Consider the following 23,098-nt stretch of genomic DNA (forward strand, 5'->3'; position numbering starts at 1 on the left):
ATGGAGGGAGGGTAACCTGGACTGTAACAGTGAATACACTTGAACATCTACATTTATGGTAGGCACACAACTGTACTATGTTCATCATGTTTCACTGTTGCAGTCATTACAATTGGGTTGAATCCCAAAGCTAAGGTTGGGAGGCTGGTGCTAAATAGGATTAGGAGAGGCTATCAGGCCCTGCAGAACTGCAGTGGCAAAGCCTGCTCTGGACTTAGAAAGGTAAGTGATAGTGCTTTGTAAAAGTATGCACTGAACTCCAAGTTGCAGCCTCTATGATGTCTTTGGTTGGTACTCCTCTGAGGAAGGCTGCTGAAGTGGCTGCTGCTCTGGTTGAATGTGGCCTAATGCCCTTAGGCACTGATTTGCCATGCTGTGAATAGCAGAAACGAATGCAGTGGCCTATCCACTTTGAAATAGTCTGTTTTGAGATAGGCTTTCCTTGTGATCCTGCAGCATATGCCACTAGAAGTTGTTCCGTCTTTCTGAAAGCTTTGGTTCTGTCCAAGTAGAAGCGTAGTTGCCTGTGAATGTCCAAAGAACGCTGAAGTCTCTCACCCTTATTCTGTGGGTTTGGATAAAAAGTAGGCAAATTAATTGTTTGGTTAAAGGCCACACTGGACACTACCTTAGGCATAAATGTAGGGTTTGTCCTTAGAGAAACCCTGTCAGGATGGAAAATGATAAAAGGTTCCACAGCCATGAGTGCTTGTAACTCTGAGACTCATCTAGCAGAGGTAATTGCTAGGAGCAGAGTTGTTTTCCAGGATAAGAATTTTATATCAGCTGAAGAGGCTGGCTCAAACGGAGGCAGTATGAGTTTTTCCAAGACATAGTTGAGGTCCCATGCAGGTATTGGTGCTCTCCTTGGACGTCTTATGTTTTTGGCCCCTCTGAGGTACTGCCTTAGTAATGGGTGAGAAAAAATAGGTGGTTCTGTATTGTAATGAGCTGAAATGGCAGAGACATGAATTTTAATTGATGAAAAGGAAAGGCCTTTATCCAGCATCTCAGTTAAGTATTGCAAAATCTGAGGAATATTTGGAACAACTGTGTCAGTACCTTGTGCCTGGTTCCAAGCACAATCTCTTCCATTTTTCTGCATAAGATTTTCTGGTGCTAGGCCTCCGGGCCTCCAAAATAACATCCATCACCGCTTTAGAGAGAGGTGTGTCTTGAATGGCTACATTATCCGCCATGCTGCCAGGTTTAAGGTCCTGAGGTGGCTGTGCAGTATCATACTGTCTTGTTGGGTCAGTAAGTGAGGAATTTCAGGTAATGTTCAAGCTGGGTATTGAGACAAGCTCTTTAGGATTGGGTACCAGTGCTGGCGGGGCCAGTCTGGGGTAATCAGTATAATTTTTGTCTTCTCTTGTCTGATCTTGAGGAGTACCTTGGGGAGGAGAGGCAGAGGAGGAAATGCATATACTGTTAGGTTTTTCCAGCTGAAAGACAGAGCATCCACTTTCCATGCTTGCGTGTGATAAGTCCTTGTGCAGAATCTCTGTAGTTGGCAGTTGTGAGGGGAGGCAAATAGGTCTATGTCCGGGCACCCCCAGTTCCTTGTTATCATGCTGAAAACTTGTGGATCCAATTTGCACTCGTGTGGATCCATTAGGTTTCTGCTTAGTTCGTCTGCCAGCGTACTTATCCTTCCTGGCAGGAATTGTGCTTGCAGATGTACTGGGTAAGTCAGTGCTGTGTCCCACAAGTTCATGGCTAGTCTGCAGAGGGGGTAGGAATGCGTGCCCCCCTGCTTGTTTATGTACCACATGACTGTAGTGTTGTCTGTCTTTATCAGTAGTTGTCCTGGATGAAGTATATCCTTGAAGGCTGTCAGGGCATTCTGAACAGCTAGCATATCTCTTTTTGATTGATATGTAGATGCATTTGACTTGCAGACCATGTGCCCTGAATACATCTTCCTGCCATATGGGCCCCCCAGGCATAATCTGATGCATCTGTAGTCAATGTCTGCCTGGCTGTGGGGGTAAGGTGAATGGCTGTCCCGTGTTGAGGTGACAGGCTTTTGCCCACCATTGAAACTCCTGTTGCAGGCAGGGAATGAGGGTAATTATTGTTTCCAGGCTGTGGCAATGTTGAGTCCAAACACTTTTTAGATACCACTGAAGTTTCCTCATATGCAGTCTTGCATATGGAATTAGTAGTATGCAGGATACCATGAAGCCCAAAGCCTGCAGAATTTTTCTTGCAGATAACTGGGTCTTTGTTGCCAACATTTTGAAATAAGTAGTCAGTTGTCTGCGTTTGTCTGGCGTGAGATAAGCCATCTGGGTAGTTGTATTTAAGCTTGCACCCAGGAATATTATCTCTTGAGAGGGTACGAGTTTTGATTTCTTTTCATTTACTGTGTACCCTAGACCTGTTAGTAATCTTTTTACAAATGCCAGATGCTGTAGTTTGATGTCCTTGTTCTCTGCTTGAATAAGGCAGTCATCCAAGTAAGGATATATTTGTATTCCGCTTTGTCTGAAAAATGCAATTACTGGTGCCAGGCATTTTGTGAAGACCCTGGGTGCAGTAGATAAGCCAAAGGGCAGTGCAGAGAATTGGTAGTGCATTGAGTCTGCTATAAATCTGAGGTATCTTCTGCATGATTGTCTGATTGGGACATGCAGGTATGCCTCTTTTAGGTCTAAAGTCACAAGCCAAGCTTTCTTGCCCAGCATGGGCAGAAGCTGCTGCAGAGTTAACATTTTGAATTTTCGAATATCCAAGTATGTGTTTAGGATAGACAGGTCCAGTATTGGTCTCCAGGCTTTGTCCTTTCTGGGTACCAAGAATAGCCTTGCGTAAAATCCTTGTCCCTGCTCTTGCTGTGGTACTTGCTGAATGGCTCAGATGTCCATGCGAGATGAAACTTGTTTTTGTGCCTCTGCTCACTGATTGCGTGGCAGGTCTGCCATACCGTTTGGCTTTGGCAGGGTGTGAAAGTGGAACCTGTAGCCTTGAGATGCGATATTTAAGACCCATTTGTCCTGGGTGATCATGTGCCAATTGTGTGAAAAAAGTGCTAGTTTTCTCCCCAAAGGAGCTGCCAAAAGATAAGTGCTTGGTGCTGGCAGGGGGAAGTCATTGAGACTGTGATTTTTCCTCTCCACTTTTGGAGGTAGAAGCACCCCGTTGTTTAGGCCTGTATGAGCCTTGGGGCTGTGATCTGCCTCTGGGGCATCTGTATCTGCCTCTTTGTGGCCTGTCTGACACTGGAAAGGACCAATTCTTTGTAGGCGAGTTCCTACTAAATCTGGGAGGCTGTACCTGTAAGAAATCCTTCACTGTTTGCATAGATTTAGCTTTGTCCTCCATTTTCTTCAACACCTCTTCTGCTTTAACACCAAACATGGTATCATGTTGTAAGGGAGCATCTAATAGTTTTGCTTTAACATGATCGGGCAGATTCTGTTCTTTTAACCAAGCATGCCTCCTAATAATAGAACCTGTAACTGCGGCCCTGCAGGAGGCCTCTAGAGAATCAAAACCACATTGCAAAGTATGCTTTTTCACTTGTTCAGCTGCATGCAATAAATCCTGCATTTCTTTGTTTTCTGCACATTCTGAATTTGCCAACATTTTCTGTTTAAGCAGTGACATAAGATATTGCTGATATTTAAGCATATGAAACTGACCATTTAAAGCTCTTACAGCCAAGGTAGCAGAAGTATAAATCTTTTTCCCCCATCTGTCCAGGGCCCTTGAATCCCTATCAGAGGGTATAGGGTTTTTTTGCAGTGGAAGCCTTGACCTCCTTGGGACCCTGAGAAATAGCTTCTAGGTCAGCAGCAGGGTTTTTGTAAAGAAATTTATGTGAATCAGGAACCCTGTAGTATCTATATGGCTTAACAGGAGCTGGTGGTAAAGAGTCAGGAGACAGACCGGACTCTGAAAATACATCATCTACAATGTCTAAAACAGGAGGAATAGCAAGGAGCCTGTGCTGAGGTAATAAAAGGAAGTCTCTGAGCCTTTTCTTGGATTCTCAGTAATCTTGGCTCTCCCAGTGGAAATGCTCCCTCATAGTATGCAGGGTCTCCCCAAAAGAATAATCCTCAGGAGGAGAGGCTGAAGGGATAGATTCTTCCGCATCAGAATCCTCATAGGGAGGAAGGGAATATTCTTGTTCAGAAGAGGAATCAGAGGAAATGGAAACCTGATCTGAAGATTCATATTCTATCTCTTGCCTAGGCCTCTTATCAGGAGGGGGATGGGAACTCCTGATCAAAGTAATTAGGTCCTCAGCCATTTTAAGCATCTGTTTTTTAGGCATGGCGGCCTGTCCAGGAGAATGCTGTACTTGTTTCTTTGTCTTTAGAGCTGCTTTAGTCTTTGCCTTTGAAGTTGAGGTTGGTTTTACATATAACTGTGTAGGTCTGAAAACACCCTCAGAAGCCGATGCCTGCTCAGCGGCTACGGACCCATCTGAGGGAATAGTTTCCGAGTGTCCAATACCTTGAGTTTCCAGTGGCCTAGTCGGCTCCACGTGGGAGTCGGAAGCGGCCTGTGGCTCTCAGGTAGCAGGCATCAGGGGCTGCGAAAGCACCTCACTGAGAACCTAACAGAAGCCTCGTCGTCGGTTTTGGACCTCGGATGCCTGTCCTTTTCTTTTTCTTTGCGCTTTTTATAAACTCAGGTAGTCAGCTGTTCCGATGGCATTATATAATTGAATCTTCAGCCAAAGTAATGAAATGCAAAATCGTACCGACGCTTAATAGTGCGTTGGTTAAATCTAGCACAAAACCGACAACTAGCAACGTCGTGGTCAGGGCCTAGGCAAGGAATACAGTAAGAATGAAAATCCTTATGAGGTATTTGCTTCCCACAAGAAATACAATTATTAACTTTTTCTGACATTGGTCTGGAGCAAGAAAAAAGTTTCCCCAATGGGGTACTTAGCTTTAATTAAGACTTTGGACCTGAAATTCGAATTTGAAAATCTCAGTAGTCGGCCGACCGGCACTTGCAAACTGCTTTTGCTTCGGGCACCGCGCGGCAAGAAAGACTGAAGAAAATGGCGTCAGCTGCATCTTTTATACCACTGGTGCACTGACGTCAGGGAGGAGGCGACAGCAACCGACGCCGGACCTAGACTTTAGAACTTGGGCCGACTGCGGGTAGCCTGCTAGCAGGATAACCCAATTGTAATGAATGCTACAGTGAAACATGATGAACATCTGGATGTGCAAGAAACACCTTGAGTTGAGTCAAGAGGTCCACATTCTGAAGAATGAATTGTTTCTCTTTAGCAAGAGAGATGCCCCATGCAGCATGCCCTGAATGGTGCTAATAGGGCCATCTTTGGCCCCTCTTCCTTTGTAATCTGAATTATGTTACAGAGTAAGGGTATTAGATGCAAGCATACATGCCTAGTAACTTCCTATCATCCTTTAAGCGTAAATTCACCTGGGGGGGTTCCACCTGTGCCCCTCTTGGATATGGGCATTAGGTGCTGATCATGGGAATAAGGCTAGAACTTGGCTAGGTTTGTAAGGGCCCTAGAATCATTAGCCTAACCACTTCGTATAATCCTACAGAAACAAACCTATATGCTGCATAAACTTCTTTGCAAGGTTCTCTACTGCAGAATTTCAACTGTCTATTGCTTGGAGATGCAAAAAGACTCATTTGTGATGCAACTCATCTGTTTTGGTGTCCAGCATTAATCAGCAGGGCTCTGTATCTGATCAGGTTAGAAAATACATCAAAGAATTCTGCTGGAATGGGATGCATGAGGTTCTTGGATATATGCTTGACTAACACGAAGTCTGTCCCAAGCAGTCATTGCCATCTTGCACAAGAGTTTTTCCCTATTGTTTGTCTAACACATCTCAGTGGTGTGTCTGCAAGACTACTGGCTTCCAAATGGGCTTGAAGGCTCAGATGGCCTGGATCACTGCCATGGTTTCTTTCATATGTTCTGCACCTTGAACTGTCCAGTGTGGACACCCAGGCTGCTTTTCTTGCATCTGTGGTAAGAGTCTGAGTAACTTGTGATTGTCTGAAGAATTCCAAGCATTCCACTGAATTTACTACACCCACTATTCAAGCTCCTTCCAGAAGTAAGGCCTGATAAGGATTTTCACTTCCAGGAACTGACCATGCCAACTTCATGTGCTCCTGAGGTAGCACTGGAGTTTCCTCATATGCATTCTTGCAAGGACAGCCACTAAAATGATGTATACAGTGTACCCCACATTGGAAAAGTACTGCCTTGCAATAACAGACATCTGGGAAGTCTGTTGAAGAGAGGTCACCAGGGATTCCACCTTGTCCCAAAGGAGTAGGGTCTTCTGACTGGTTCAATCCAGGAGAGGCCCTTACGAATTTCGTAGACTGAAATGGTGTTGACCTTGACATGGGGAGGTTGCAAGATACAGAGTTTGAAAACAATTTAAGGTGAATGGCAATGCCATCTGTACTTCTCCGGTACTCTGCTCTCATCCATGTAAGAGTAGATAGGAATGACCTTGGTTCCACAATATGCAATTACCAGAACAAGGTATTTTGAAAGAAAATGCTCAGAGAACAATAACCAGTCCAGAGAGGTAAAATGGCATTGGAATACCCCTGCCTAAAGCCTGAGAAAGCACTTACGTTACCTGTGAATGGAAATACACAGGTAAGCATCCTTGAGGTACAGGGTGACCATTAGAACATCTAGGATAAGGATAAGGAGGGCATGCAGAGTAAGCATTTTGAATTTTGGAACATTTAGGAATTTAACCTTGACAAGTCCCACACAGACCTCCAGATTATACCTTTCTTTAACATAATGAACTGTGAACAAAAAATTGTGCCCTATTCCCTCTCTGGGACACACTCTAAAATGCACTATAGTAGAAATTCCTCTACTTGGGGGGGGGGGGGTGCAGTTTTTCTCCATTTCTTTGAAGCTAGTGGAATCTCTGGGAAACTTTAGTTTTTTTGATAAAGTAGCCTGCACCTTTGTGCCACTATTTACACATTCTGCTTGTCCTGTGCAAACATTTTCCACTGATCTTAAGTGTAATAAAAGGGACAGACCACAGAGGCTTATTATTGGCTCTTATTGTCAAACTGTAATGCAAAGATATACCACTTTTCTTTATAACAAACAGGAAAAAAAGCAAGCAGTTTTTATAATTACTCTAGTGAGATGGATTGCCAAAGAGTATATTTCTACAGCACTGTCCTACAAAATGCCAGGCCTGCTTCTACATTGGATATCATTTAGTTATTTTTATTTTAACATTTGCGGACCAGGAAAGTCTGACTAGGACACAGCCTATTTTCAGCAGAAGCCCAGAGTGAAATGCTCCAGATGCATGTCTTTGGAATTTGGAAGGAAACTGGAAAACCCATGCCAACGGAGGAAGAACATGCAGACTCCACACAGAAGACACCCCAGCCGAGAGTCAAACTGGAGAACCTCTTGGTGCGATGCAAAAATGTTAAGAGCTGCACCACTATGTCGCCCAACTTAAATATGTTCCAAGCAGACACATTTATGGCATGTATCACAGAAGTGGCAGTGAAAGTACAGTTGTGTACACTTACCATAAATGTAGATGATAAATGTAGATGTTCGAGTGTATTCACTGTTGCAATCACCTGTGGGTTATCCCTGCTGTGGTAGCCCTTGGCCTGCCTGAATACCAGAATCAATGTTTGTCTGCATCGGCTGCAGTCACCTGTAGTCTGACTTCAGGTCGTCAGTGCTATAAAGCAAGGCAGCCGACGTCATTACATCAGTTTTTCTTGCCCTAACCCATCAGAAGCACAAGCAAATAAGGTAGAGTGGTCCTGGTGGCTAAAAGCCACCATGGGAAGCTTATGTCCCCCTAGGGGAAGAGGATATAAGGGGGATGGAGGGAGGGAAACCAGGACTTGCAACAGTGAATACACTCGAACATCTACATTTATGGTAAGTGTACAGAACTGTACTATGTTCTTCATGTTTCACTGTTGCAGTCATCACCTGTGGGTGGATTCCAAAACCTGAGGAGAGGGGTGGAAGGATAGGTTAGAGCCCTAGGCATGGGTCAGCAAGCCCTGCAGAACTGCAGAGGCAACCCTGCCCTAGACTTAGACAAAAAGAGGTAGGTGGTAATGCTTTGTAAAGGTATGGACAGAGGTCCAGGTGGCAGCTTCCAAGATGTCCCTGGTGGGGACTCCTCTGAGGAAGGCTGTGGAAGTGGAGGCTGCCCTAGTGGAATGGGTACAAATCGATTTAGAGGGTGGTTTCCCATGTAGTCTGTAGAAGAAATGGATACAGTGTGATATCCATTTGGAAATGGGCTTTCCATCTGCCCCTAGGGCAAAGCTGACAAGCAGCTGGTCTGTTTTTCTGAAGGGTTTAGTACAGTCCAGATAGTATCTGATCTGTCTGTGCATGTTTAACGAGTGCAGAATTCTTTCCCCCTTGTTTTGAGGGTTGGGAAAGAAGGTGGGTAGGTATTTGGTTTGGTTGAGGGTCACATCAGGAATCGACTACAGTGAAATAACCGACGCAAGCCAAACAATAAAAAAAATGACAACGACATGACAAAAACAACACAATAACACACAAACTACGTGAACACACACAACACAACAACACAAAACCAAAAAACAAACCCTAACCACACACACATATCACGACCACACTACGTAAACTACCACACATATCCACCTAACCTCACACCCCACCCGAACCCCAAGCTCCGACACTCCGCACACACTCTCCTACCTGCACCCTAACCCTAACTCACTTACACACCCTTCAGTTATTTCTTTGTGGTGAATCGGCGTTTCGGTCATTAGAAGGAGACCCCACATCAGATACCACCTTGGGCATAAAGGAGGGGTTCGTCCTCAGGGAGACCGTGTCTGCATGAAAAATGATGAAGGGTTCAACAGGCATTAGTGCCTGAAGTTCTGAAACCATTCTGGCTGAGGTGATAGCTAGTAGGAAAGCAGTCTTCTAGGAGAGGTATATCAATTCTCTTGAAGCAGCAGGTTCGAAAGGAGGCAAGGTTAGTTTTTCTAAAACATAATTCAGGTCCCAGGCTGGCATAGGAGGCCTTCTGGGAGGTCTGATATTAGAAGCCCCTCTGAGGAATTGTTTAATCAAAGGATGAAAGAAGAGGGGTAGATCTGAATTGTAATGGGCTGAAATGGCTGAGGCATGGATTTTAATACAAGAGAAGGAAAGGCCACTTTTGAGCAACTTGGCTAGGTAATCAAAGATAAGAGGGGTGGAGGGATGTGAGGTACTGGCCCCTCTGGACTGGCTTCAGAAGCAGAATCTTTTCCATTTCCCTGCATAAGACTTTCTGGTGCTCGGCCTCTGTGATAATATCTAGAACCTGTTTGCTTAACTGGGACTCTGTCAGCTTTTGAGTTTGAGGTATAAGCCATGCTGAAAGATTGAGAGTCTGCAAGTCTGGGTGGAGTATCCCTCCCCCCACCCACCTGGGTCAAGAGGTCTGAGATCAGGGGAAGCTGCTTGGGGGGCTGTAAGGTCAAGCTGCGCAGGTAAAAGGTACCAATACTGCCTGAGCCAATCTGGAGCAATGAGGATGGCCTTTGGTCTCTCCTCCCTTATTTTGATCAGTACCTTGGGAATTAGAGGCAGAGGAGGGAATGTGTACACAAAGAGGGAGGTCCAGGGGAAGGTCAAGGCATCCACCTTCCATGCTAGGAGGTGATAATCCCTGGTATGGTACAGAACTTTTGCAATTGGTGGTTGAGGTGCAAAGCAAAGAGATCCACCTGCACAGTCCCCCACTCCCGAGTGATTTGCAGAAAGATGTCCCTGTGAAGCTGCCATTTGTGAAGATCCAGTAAGTTTCTGCTTAGGTGGTCTGCCAGGGTGTTGTTGACCCCTGGTAGGTATTGGGCAATTAGGTGTAGACCCGTGGAGGCGGCTGTCAGCCAGAGGTTCATGGTTAGGCAGCACAGAGGGTAAGATTGGGTCCCCTCCTGTTTGTTGATATACCACATTACTGTGGTGGTGTCTGTTTTTAAAAGGAGGACCCCTGGCCAGAGATGGGGTTTGAAGGATGTCAGAGCCTTTTGTACTGATGTTGTTTCTTTCTGATTGATGTGTAAGTGAAGGTGCTGGGCATCCCAAAGACCTTGCGTGCACCTGCCTGCTTTGTGAGCGCCCTAAGCAATGTCTGAGACATCGATGGTGATGGTCTGGCTGGTAGGGCAGAGGATGAAGGGAAGATCCTTGTTCTTGGCACAGGCCTCTGCCCACCACAGAAACTCGGCCTTTATACATGGGATCAGAAGGAGAGAGGTCTCTAGAGACAGAGTGCTGGCACCAAAGGTTCTTTAGGTACCGCTGAAGTTTTCTCATGTGAAGCCTGGCCAGAGGAATTATAAGGATGCAAGATGCCATGTATCCCAGGGCTTGCAGGAACTTCCTTGCAGTGAGGTGACTTCAGGAAGCCAGCTGGGTAAAATAAAGAGGCAGGAAGCTCTGCTTTTCCGGGGATAGGAAGGGCATTTTGGATGCTGTGTCTAGCAGAGCTCCCAAGAAAATGATCTTCCTGGTGGAGGTTTGCTTTGATTTCTTCTCGTTGATGGTGAACCCTAGGGAAGTTAGGAGGGATTTGCCAGAAACATTACTGGAGCAGCTTTTCTTTGCACTCTGCCTGAATGAGGCAGTCATCCAGGTAAGGGTAAATCTGAAAATGTCTGTCTGCAAAATGCTATGGCTGGGGCTAAGCATTTGGTGAATACTCTGGGTGCAGTAGATGCTCTGAAGTGCAGGAACATCCTGCAGGATTCCCTTATGCGGATGTGGAGGTAGGCATCTTTTAGGTTTAGGGTCATTAGCCAGGCATTTTTTATTAGCACAGGCAGCAGCTGCTACAAAGTGAGCATTTTGAATCTGGGGACCACCGGGGAGGTGTTCAGAATGGATAGATCCAGGATGAGGCACTAATTGCCCTCTTTTCTGGGAACAACGAATAGTCTGGAATAAAAGCCTTTTCTTGCTTGATGTGGGGGGAGAGGTTCTACTGCCCCCTGGGATATGAGAGTTTGGACTTGTTTGAATGCCTCTTCCCACTGACTTGGAGGAAAGTCTGGGTACCCTCTTGGAATTGGGAGTTCGCTGAAAGAGAATTTATATCCCTGAAAAATTATCTTTAAGACCCATTGGTCCTTTGTTACAGAAAGCCAATTTTCTTTGAAGAGGGACAGCTTTCCTCCTAGTTTTTGGTGAGTGAAGGGAGGGCAAAGGGGGGAGGGGGAGTCATTGTGAATTTTTGCCATAGAAGTGTGGCTTAAAACTCCCTGCCTTTGGGGAGGAAGTGGTCCACTGTTTGCTTCTCTGCTAGCCCTGGGATTGGGGACTGGATGGTCTGCCCCTGCGGGGCGGGGCTTACTTTGGCCCTGTCTGCTAGGTGCATGGAAGTATCAGTACTTAGAGGGAAAGTTCCTGCTTAAGCTGGGAGGTTGAACCTGAAAGAAATCTTTTGCTGATTGCATAGATTTTGCTTTGTCTTTCATCTTTTTAAGCACCTCTTCTGCTTTTCCTCCAAACAAGCGCTCCTTATCCAGGGATGCAACAATAAGTTTAGACTTGGCATGATCAGGGAGAGGTTGTTCCTTCAGCCATGCATATCTCCTAATGATAGATCCTGTCACTGCTGCCCTGCTAGAGGCTTCTAGGGCGTTATATCCACAGTGTAATGAGTGTTTGGCCACTTGACAAGCAGAGTGCAGTAAATCTGCTAAATCTTTTGAATTGGCACAGTCAGGAAAGGTAGAACTCTTTTGTTTTAATAGTTCCAAAGTGTGTTGTTGATATTTTAACATATGGAACCGACAACTGAGTGCTCTGATAGCTAAGGTTGCAGAGGTGTATACTTTTATACCCCATCTGTCCAGAGCTCTAGAGTCCTTGTCAGAAGGAACAGGATTCTTGGCCGAACTAGTCTTAGCTCCTTTAGGTCCCTCTGTAATGACATCTGGGTCTGCAGCAGGATTTCTGTACAGGTATTTGTGAGAATCCGGTATTCTGTAATACCGGTCAGATTTACTGAAGCAGGTGGGAGGGTGTCAGGGGCTAAGCTGTATTCATGGAACATCATTCACCACTTCTAAAATAGGTGGGATGGCCAGACGTCTGTGCTGAGGCAGGCCCAGAAACTCTCTGTCTTTTCTTAGATTGGGGAAAGTCTGAGATTCCCACTGGAAATGTTCCCTGAGGGTGTGAAGGGTTTCCCCGAAGGAAAGGTCCTCTGCAGGGGAGGCAGAAGGGATGGATTCCTCTGCATCTGACTCCTCATAAGCTGTCAGAGGTTGCTGTTCCTCTTCAAAATCTGAATAGTCAGATTCCTCAGAATCCTGTTCTGTCATAATTTCTGGAGAAGGGTGCATTTTCCTTTTAGAAGTTGTGGTCTGACTACCCCAGATAAGGGAGATGAGATCGTCCACCATTTTAAGCATTCGTGCTTGGGGTGGTGGAGCAGCAGCAATATGGTGGCTAGAAGCAGAGTTTCTAGGGGTGGCCTGGCTTCTAGGTCTGAGAGAATCCATCGGTCTGAGAGAAATAGTAGTCGGATGAGAAGAAGCCATTTTTTTGTCTAGATTCGGTTGATGGATGACATATCGGAATGCAAAGATGGAACACGAAAATAACTGCCTACAATAAGAGCTCTACGGCGAATGGTTCTCGCATTAAAGATAGCACAGAACCGGCAACAGGATAAGTCGTGGTCTGGGCCTAAACAAGTGACGCAGCAAGAATGGAAGACTCAATGTGGGATCTGCTTCCCACAGGTGAGACAATTAACTTTTTCAGACATCGGTTAGTACAAGAAAAAGGGTCCCCAATGGGGTACTTAGGTTTAGATTTTTTTAGTTGAAATTCAAACTCTGATAGCAACCGAACGGCACTCGTGCGAACTGCTTCTGCTATGGGCTCCATAGCAAGAAAGACTGATGTAATGACGTTGGCTGCTTTGCTTTATAGCACTGATTACCTGACATCAGACAACAGGCGACTGCAGCCGACGCAGAAAAACATTGACTCTGGTATTTGGGCCGGCCGAGGGCTACCACAGCAGGGATAACCCACAGGCGATGACTGCAACAGTGAAACATGAAGAACATCTTAAAATTAGCTGTACTGATGGGGCCTACTGATATTTAATGGTAGCTCTTAACAAAAGAGACAATAGTAGGCAAGACAGTTGATCTACTTTGCAAATTGCAAAGATATTCTTCTGACTAAATGGATGCTATCAGATTTGTATAGCATCATACTTTGTATGGCTCTTTTGAAATAGTATGTATGTTGGCTAAGTTACCTTTGCATATCCAAGTTCTGCAGCTATGCTAAAGGTTATGTATCCCCACCACAATACTTTTCCCTTGAGTATCAGAAATTATTTCTTAGCAGTGTTTTGGGGGGTGTTGGAATTAGGGAAATAATAAAATGCATTACATAGTTAGAGAAGAAAAAATATTTGAACATTAATATTAAAATTCCCAACAATTAATTGTGTGTAACTATCTTTAAATGGACAATTAAGGGCATGATATTTCATTGGCTAACCACTCCCAATCATGAAGACCTTGAGAGTGAGAGGAAGGGCCAAACAAACCATCACTATTAGCAAATGGGGAGACGGACAGTGTGGTGAACAGAAGGGAGAAAGAGATGGGCCACATCTACACCAGCACATCACAATGACTGTGCAAGACAGCACACTGGGTAAAGTTTCTATAGCAAGCTTGCAGTGCCTTCCAGCACTAGTGAGTGCACACAAGCGGTGCCCTCCAGCATTACTGAGTGCACACATGCAGTGCCCTAAAGCACTGCTGAGTGCACTCATGCACTGCAATACAGCAGGAAGTGCACATGTTTCTGTGCAACAGAGCAAGGAGTGAATGCAGGAGTAGTCTCTCCTTTGATAATCACATCGCCACAGTAGTCAGGAAATCCTTCAACATGGCACACCTCATCACAAAAGGTTTCTCATCCAGGAAAAAAGAGGTAATTGTTCCCCTCTACTTGTTAGACCCATTTTCGAGTACAACGCCTCTTTTGGTATGTACCTCACAAGACATCTACAACAACTGGAAAGGCCACAGAAATACCTCACAAAGAGGATTACTGGCCTCAAACAGATGCCCTACACAGGCCATCTCAAAAAACTCAAGCTTTACTCTGTTGCATATGACCTACTCAGAGGCGATCTCTGCCTAACATACAAAGCTATGTCAAACCCAGAGCTGTTGGATATGCTCCACTTAAAGAAATCCCAATCCCTCTGAGCTACACGCTCTAGGGACCTAAACCTTGTCACCACAATAAACAGAACATGCTGGAGGAATAGATTCCTGTCCCAGAGACTTCCCATACTCTGGAACAGACTACCCATGTCAAACAAAGCCCCTCATTAGCACTCTTCAAGAAAAATCTTGATGAATGGATGGGAAATAGGAAATTCACCCCAGGGATCACCTCTGTGGCTCTGCTCGACAGGGGCACAGGAAAATAATTTTCTTGGGTGGCGAAAGCCAGGGTACCTTTTTGACTAGGCTTACATAGGCCTTAGGGCCAGTAGCCTAGTACCTACCTACAAACCTATGCATGCTTTACTTAACAGAAGTAATGAAGCAAATTCATGACCATGCACACACTCGGCAATGGTAATGCATCTAACAATGAACAATGGTAACAACAGAGTAGTGCTCGAATTCAGACGGTCTACATAGTTTATACAGTACATGGCATATGAGTAATGAAAATCTCATACACAAATAGATTGATCCATGTCTGGTACTTAATGCTGGAATGATACACTAGCAAAAAGGTCTTGGAATGACTGATGAGCAATAATGCATCATAAAGTCTGTTAATATTGTGGCCAACAAAGTACTTATTCATGGCACATCACAACCGAAGCATACACATTTACAATATACCACTGTAATATAGCCATGTTTATGATACAGCATCAAGGAACTCATGCTCTATTTTCTTGGTATGTCAGATACTAACAGTTTTTATATTTTCATGGAAATTCACTATGATACAAAACATTAATCTCTAGTAAAACATTGTTGGGCCTTTACATAAACTCAGAGGTTCCTTGCAGTGCATTATCTCAAACATAACATTTATCAGGATACACCAAACAGTCCCTTACCATACATAAAAAATCATCAAAGAAAACATCAGACTTAAGGAAATTTCCAATGCTTCGTTACCTCCTGTACGCCCCTGCCCCAAATGGACAGCAGGTTGAAGACTGTTTTCTTTGGAAAGCAAATGTGGTAAATGATGGAAGATGCTGGGCAACTGTAACACATTCTTGTTGGTAATGTTCCACAACTTCACTTTAGTTTCATCTAGAGAGAGAGGATTAAATATTACTGCCACTTGTACCACAACAATCAGTTATTTAATGCATGCAATTGAAAAAAATAGTAATATTGACATTTGTCTATCCATAACTAAATCAGTTCCTTCTGCTTGGAATTGAAACAATACAAGATGGTGAAGCAGGGAATAGGATAGGCAGGCATGAAACGGAACGAGGAAGGTAAATGTACAATGGTTTTATACTTGTGCTGATTCTTGTACTGATAGTAAAATGTGCAATATTACTTTAAGTAACATGAATAATTTTAAAACCAGGATGGTGATAAACACTCAATTATTATGACTCGCAATGAAATTTCCAAGAGACTTGCTCTGTGCAAATGACACGTAACATCTTGGCACAAAATTGACAGTTGTGCTAGTGCTAATTAACACAGATGAAAAGGTACATTTCAATGATTCACTTTTAGATCTAGGATGGGGAGCAGACAGAAGCAGAAGAGGTGTGAATAGGTACACAGGAAGAGAGCAGAAGGCATAAAATGCAGAACACAGCACAGGAACAAACAAGGATGACTTGCACAAAGGTTGGATAGTCACTCTACAATTCAAGCAGTGTGGGCAGAAGTAACGGGAGTTGCAGGCAGCGATACAAAATGGGAGGGTGAGCATTCAACCCACCCGAGACTTTCATGTAGCACCATATTTTTCTTCCCACCATCAGCTACCACATTTCTGGAGCAATTTAGAGGGGTCTATATCATCAGATCGAATACTGATAATCTCGAACGTTCTAAAGAGCGAAAATGCCGGAACTCTTAGTGCTTTTTTTTGAGATTGCGGTATAGTGAATATCGGAATATTTGCCCTTTCCTCACTGTAGTGCGATCTTGGAGTTTGAATATATATTTAGCATGGGTTGCGGGGGGGGGGTGCAGCCCCCCACAATAAGGAGTTCGAGTTCTGACATCTTTGCTTTAGAGCGGTCGAGATTTTAAACATTCGATCTGATGATATAGACCCCTTTAGAGTTTGGTATTACAAATTAACTGCTGTTAATGTGGCAAGATATACTAAAGGACCTACTTTGAAATAGGATCACCTCTACAGTGCTATCATTAACTCATTACAAAGTAGCACCTCAAAGTCCTCAGACAAACTCTGGAGCCTCAGTCAAGCATGTCTGCACATCACAGAACCTGTGACAGTGGAACAAACATGGGCAATAACAACAAGGGGAGTTGCATAAAGGCACCAACGCTACAACAGGGGGAGTAACAAGGGTACCAAGGCTACAACAAGGGAAGTGACAAATATACCAAGGCTACAACAGGGGGAGTGATAGTAAGGTACCAAGGCTACAATGGTGGTGGTGGGGGGGGTGACAAAGTTACCAAGGTTAAGAAGTTCAAGAAGGCCAGAGAAGGCGCTGATGGAGGTGAAGATGCAATCTACATGAACAAGAGCATCAGATGTGATATCCAAGAGAACAACCACCACAAATGGACAGCAGTAAAAGTAGGGGGAGATAGCTGAATATTACACTGCAGTGTGTAACATGCAAAGGTGAAAGAGGAAAGACTGGAGAATAAATAAGTGGGGGTAAGAAGACAGAATGTAATACTCAAGGAAGATGTGAATCTATCAGGAACAAGCTATAGGATGTAGACTAATTCAATTTGATTGAGGTCTTGAAACATGATGGGCTCAGCCTACTATTGCAGGACTGTACCAGTATGGACAGAATTTTGGATGGATCCCTAACCAGTGAAGAAGGTGCCATGGGCATCCAGGTTATGGCATTGTTAGCCAAAAGTGGCTCTAAGTAATATAGAGTAAGGAGGAAGAAAGAATAAAGACAGACAGTGGTGTGAAATTTTAGAAAAAATGGATTATGCTGCACTGGGAGTGAATAAGGATGACTTCAGAGACTGGGATTAAATCCCAGGGAGTAAACAAACTATGAGACTAGGTCATGGATAGTGCATTAACGGCTACAATCAAGGATGTGAATAAAAGTTGTATGTAAGTGCAATTTAAATTATATAAAACATTCTAGACATTCTAAAGGTAGCTACAAATTCTGAAGACATCCAAAGCTTCCTGAACTTGTAACTTCATAACACATAAGTTATCTCTCCCAGTAACTACTCAGAAATTTACTACATAGTTTTGCTGTGTGCACATGAGGTAGCAAGTTTTGGAAAAATATTTATCTCCATAACCGCCAGAATCCCAAGTCTGGAGCAATAAGACAACTGTGCAGGATAACGTCATTCCAAAGAATTAACTTTCTATGAAAGGGCTACAAGTTGAATACATTACAAAGAAAATCACGTGCACAGGAAAATCAAAAAAAAATGTGCAGGTTTATAATCTTAAGCTCCTTCTTGTATATAAATTTTACAGCAACAAAACCACAGAAAATAAGGCAAATGCCTTACTTGTAAGACGCTCTGTTGCAGTAAAAATATAACCCAAGCTTCAAATTAAAAGTAGGAACTAAATGACTTTCTATAATAAATTTAAAACTATATACATCCAAATAACTGTTCTAGTACTCCAGACCACCCACATTGGAACCAGCCTCACTAACACAAGACAAATCTGAAACCCACTAACACATGACCTTCTTGACATTCCTGTATCACAGGAAAAGGGCACTTGCTGAACTATGATACCTAGTAGGAAGCGATAGGACAGACACTTTTTGTCCTTCTTCAAGTCAGCAGAAAGCCAGTTAAATGGATGTCTCTCCTTGGAAATCTTCTCAAAAGGAGTTTCAGTAACAGATGCCCCACCTCTCTGGGAAGGAAGGCAGAGAAAACAAAAGTGTTTTTTATTGATCATCGGCACTGAGAAACTCAGACCAATTTTTTAGTCTGTTTTGCACAGCTTTTATCAAGTTTAACAACTGACTGACACAGGCTAGTGCCTCTAGGAAAGGGGCCAGTTTTGATAACGTCTGAACCACTACCAGGATTAAAGCAGTTGGTAGGAAAGGAACCACTATCTGTCCCCACATTTGTAAGCCTGCTGGCCTGGTACTGACATCTGAGCCAGAGTTCTCTTTGAATGGCAGGCTTTTCAACAAGCACTTGATAAAATGTCCACCTTTGCTTGTAGTACTTCTTTGTTCAAAAACAGTAATGTGTGCCCCTGAGTTGAAGCCACAGAACACAGAGTTAAGTAAACTCAGATTCAGTCAATACACTCATTTTCTCAAGTCTGGTCAGCTATATTTAATGTCCTTCCAGGACCAAAAAGGAATAAAAATAGCCCAGTGGGGATCCACCAGTTTAGGTTAAAGGATTTTTTATTGTATTAATGGTGACCCATAATTTCAGATAGGATTTAGTGCGTATACATTGGTTTGGCTTAGTTGCTTTTTGTGAAATTGTGCACAGTTAGATGAAATGGCACCCATCAATGGTTTTCCTAAGTTGCCCCGATTTTTTTTTTTGCAAGCTAAAATTTGGTTACATTAACTAGGATGATTCAAGGGGCAAATGCCCTTACACTTGAGTATGGGGGCATTCCCACTACACCCCATACACTGGTGTAATGAGCTTTATCCCCACACTACAAATTGTTTGAAAGGTTTCTTTTTAAGGAATAGGGTTCTATGAACACTGGTTTACTGAAAAGAAATGCAGTCTGATTAAGCAATTCTCTTTAATTACTGATGGGCCAGTCCTGGCAATTCTACAACAGGAACTGACATCTTGTCTAGTGTCCCGTCACTGATGTCAGTGTGCACTCATACACTAAGCAATTTCTGAAGACTCTCACAGGAAGATGAAGAAAGATTGTGTGTTACCCATTCATACCAGGAAAAATAATTGATGACCGCAACATTCAGGCCTTATACTCACTGCTGGCTAGTTTACCAGCAAGTCTATTGAAATTAAAAAAAAATAATAATAATTCATGTATCTGCTCCAAGCACATGGGAAAAAAAACTACATGGTCTGTCAACTGTCAGCTCTGCAAAAAAATGTAGCATGTACTCTCTCATTGCCTTCCAGACAAGTCAGGGTAACAAGTTGATGCCTGCACTAAACTTGCTCTGACTTATAACTTCCCTATTCTCTGTGTACCCAAATTATGGCATCCTTGACAATACTGTGGAAGAACCTTAGATTGTCACTAGAATACAAATCTTCAGTATCAGGACTCTTTCCAGGATCACAAGTACTTCATTTCCTGTTGAGTGCCAAGCAGAAGCTGCTACTATAGAAGCACTGAATAAATGCCCACTGCTTGTATGTTCAAATATGCTAAGTGGACTTTTAATGTCACTGGAGCTTAGCACTGTTTTGGCAACACGCAAGCAATGGTGGGTGCATTTTCCACAGCAGTCTGTTCTCAAAGTAAACATTAACAATTTGTCTATTTCCATCTTGAACAGCCTGCGGCTATATTCATTTGTATAGTGAGAGTTGCTGGCATGAAGTACCATATTCTAAAAGCTTTTCAGCATCAGTTCTACTCGAGGAAATGTATCATGCATAAATACCAGATGACTAAATTAAATTAAAGCTTTGGGATGCAAAGTGTGCTATCCATTCAAAACAGCCTTCCTGCTCTAGCTAGCAGATATGAGACTTCCAAAAATTCCAGTCATATTCCCTTTTAATTTTCTTTTCTATTTACCCATTGGTCTTTGATTGAAGACAAAATGAGCAAGTCCCTCCTATTTGTAAACTAGTGATTTTTCACTACACGTCTTTTGGAGCTTCAAACATTTAAGTCAGACTTGACTTCTGTCTCAAGGCAGTCATGTAGACTGCCATCTTTAAATATTTGCTTTCCAACCTGAGAATTCCATGCTTACAAAAAGGGAACATACAGCACGGGATAATTTAGTTTTTCCCCTTATGAAAATAAAGCAATGCATTGTCTTAGTATTACTCCATCATACTCAAATGTTTCTCCTCAGTATTTTATGTGCCCACTTAGATTGCAAACTTCCAATATTTAGACATCTAACAGTCAGATTTAATCCAAAACAAAAGTATGTGGAAATGTAATCCCTTGTAAAGGTTTACAAGTAGTCTGCTCTGACTGAAATGTACACAAATTCCCCAAATACTCCCTTATGTACACTCACTGAGATTTCAAAATCTTTGAATCATTAGCTAAAAGATCTAAGGCCATTGTCCAGACGCATGTCCAGTGATACTGCAGCTGACAAACACTTTGCCACATTACTTTCTGTTTCACCATGATACAACAGGACAAAAACATTTTAAAGAACATTTTGTTAAAACCACTAGACCAAAAAATATTCCTTGGGTGGGGGAAACATAGCCAATACCAATATTAGATTTTCTGAAGGAAGAAAGCCCTCCACCCCACCCACACTCCCACCCCACAACACTCACATAAGAAGGTTTGCCAATACAACCACCAGAATAACTCCACAGTCACAAAAATAGTGGGGCAGGTGAGAAAAGTACAGTTGTGTAAACTTACCATAAATAAAGATGTTCGAGTGTATTCACTGTTGCCGTCATCACACTTGGGTTATCAGGGGTAGCCCTCATTCGGCCCGAATACCAGAGGCTTAGTATTTCTGCATTGGTTGCTGTCGCTCCAGGACTGACGTCAGGTCGTCAGTGGTATAAAATCAAGCAGCTGATGCCATTACATCAGTTTTTCTTGCTCCAAATGTCAGGAATCCCCAAATAGGCAGCTAGGTTATGGTGGAAGTACACCACCAGTAAAAAGTAAATATCAACAATTCCTGTAAGGGGTGAGGAAAAGAGAGAGAGGGAGAGACAAGGCAGTTGGAGGGTGGGAAAACAGGACTGCAAAAGTGAATACACTAACATCTACATTTATGGTAAGTGTATGCAACTGTGCTATGTTCTTTGTGTTTCACTGTTGCAGTCATCACACTTGGGTAGATTCCCAAAGCTGAAGAAAAGGGTGGAGGCAGTCAAGAAGAGTTTGGGTTGGCTAGGATGCCCTGCAAGACTGCGGTTACAAAGCCTGCCCTGGATTTGGAGAAGATAGGCAGGTGGTAATGCTTGATGAAGGTATGAACAGAACTCCATGTTGCAGCCTCCAGGATGTCCCTGGTAGGGACCCCCTCTGAGAAAAGCTGCGGAGGTGGAGGTTGCCCTTGTGGAATGTGTCCTGACCCCCTTACGGTTTGGTTTCCCAAGGCGTTTGTAACAGAAATGGATGCAGTGTGCTATTAATTTAGAGATGGTTTGTTTGGATATGGCCTTGCCCTCTGCCCCTGCTGCAAGGCTGACTAGTAATTGGTCAGTTTTCCTAAAGGAATTAGTCCTATCCAGGTAGAATCTGAGCTGTCTGTGCACATATAGAGAATGCAGAATAGTTTCCCCCTTATTTTGAGGCTTAGGGGAAAAAGGTTAGCAAATGAATAGATTGGTTGAGAGCTACATTGGACATCACTTTAGCCATGAAAGTTGGGGTAGTCCTGAGGGAGACCCTGTCAGCATGAAAAATGATGAAGGGCTCCACAGCCATGAGTGCTTGTAGCTCTGAAACTCTTCTAGCTGAAGTGATGGCCAGAAGCAAGGCTGTTTTCCAAGAAAGACATTTTAACTTTGTTGAAGCTGCAGGCTCAAAGGGCAGTAGTGTGAGCTTTTCCAACACAAAATTAAGGTCCCAAGCTGGTGGCCTTAAATGGTTAGCCCCTCTTAGGAACTGTTTGATGTGAGGGTGGGAAAAGAGAGGTGGCTCTGTGCTGTAATGAGCAGAGATGGCAGAGGCATGGATTTTAATAGAAGAGAAGGACAGGCCTCTGTGAAGCAGATCTGCTAGGTAATCCAGGATGACCGGTAGGGAGGGCTGTGCTGTGCCTGGATCCAGGCGCAATACCTTTTCCACTTGTCAGCATAGGATTTTCTAGTGCTGGAACATCTGGCCTCATGTATAACGTCCAGGACTTGCTTGCTTAGGCTGGTAACTGAAGGAGAGGTCAGGGGATAAGCCAGGCTGCCAGGTTCAGGGACTGCAACTGTGAATGCATGAATTCTCCATTCTGCTGGGTCAGGAGAGTTGGTATCCAAGGTAGGTGCCATGGAGGCAGGGGTGACAGACTGCACACCAGTGGGTACCAGTGTTGGCATGGCCAGTCTGGGGCAATCAAGATTGCTCTTGGTTTTTCCTCCTTTACTTTGAGAAGTAACCTTGTAAGAAGAGGCAGAAGGGGAAATGCATAGATCGAGAGGTTTACCCATTGGAAGGATAGGGCATCCACTTTCCCAGCCCTACTATGAGGTTCCCTGGTGCAGAATTTGCTGAGCTGGTGATTGTTGTGGGAGGCAAAAACGTCCACCTTCGGAGTGCCCCATTTCTGGGTTAGCAGGTTGAAGGTGCTGTGGTTTAGTTGCCACTCATGTGGGTCACGGAGATTTCTGCTCAAGTTGTCTGCCAGAGAGTTTTGGAGCCTGTCAGGAATTGTGCTAGCAGGTGAATCTGCATGGCTGAAGTCATGTGCCAAAGGGTCATGGCTAGCCTGCAGAGTGGATAAGAGTGAGTACCTCCCTGCTTGTTGATGTACCACATCACTGTGATGTTTTCTGTTTTGATTAGTAGAGGCCCCGGAGAGAGTAGGGGTCTGAAAGCTGTCAGGGCATGCTGAACAGCTAGCATCTCTTTTTGGTTGATGTGCAGATATATATGATTTGTGCTCCAGTGGCCTTGAATGCACCTGCCGTCCAGGTGTGCACCCCAGGCATAATCTGATGCGTCTGTGGTTACGGTCTGCATGGCATGGGGTTGTGAAAA

General features: G+C 43.8%; 1 protein-coding gene across 4 annotated transcripts in view; it reads right to left on the reverse strand.

Moving 5' to 3' along the window:
• MGAT4B (alpha-1,3-mannosyl-glycoprotein 4-beta-N-acetylglucosaminyltransferase B) overlaps window positions 1-23,098 on the reverse strand; it is a 1,742,611-nt gene that overhangs the window by 1,031,488 nt on the left and 688,025 nt on the right. For all 4 annotated transcript variants that reach the window (XM_044069458.1, XM_044069462.1, XM_044069459.1 and 1 more), the window contains exon 3: window positions 15,214-15,354. In XM_044069458.1, the coding sequence (XP_043925393.1) occupies window positions 15,214-15,354 (141 nt within the window). The remainder of the gene's footprint in view (window positions 1-15,213; window positions 15,355-23,098) is intronic.

The sequence above is a fragment of the Protopterus annectens genome, chromosome 4.part0 (genome assembly GCF_019279795.1).
Source record: "Protopterus annectens isolate FY-2018-M chromosome 4.part0, PAN1.0, whole genome shotgun sequence".
NCBI classification, from domain to species: Eukaryota; Metazoa; Chordata; order Ceratodontiformes; family Protopteridae; genus Protopterus; species Protopterus annectens.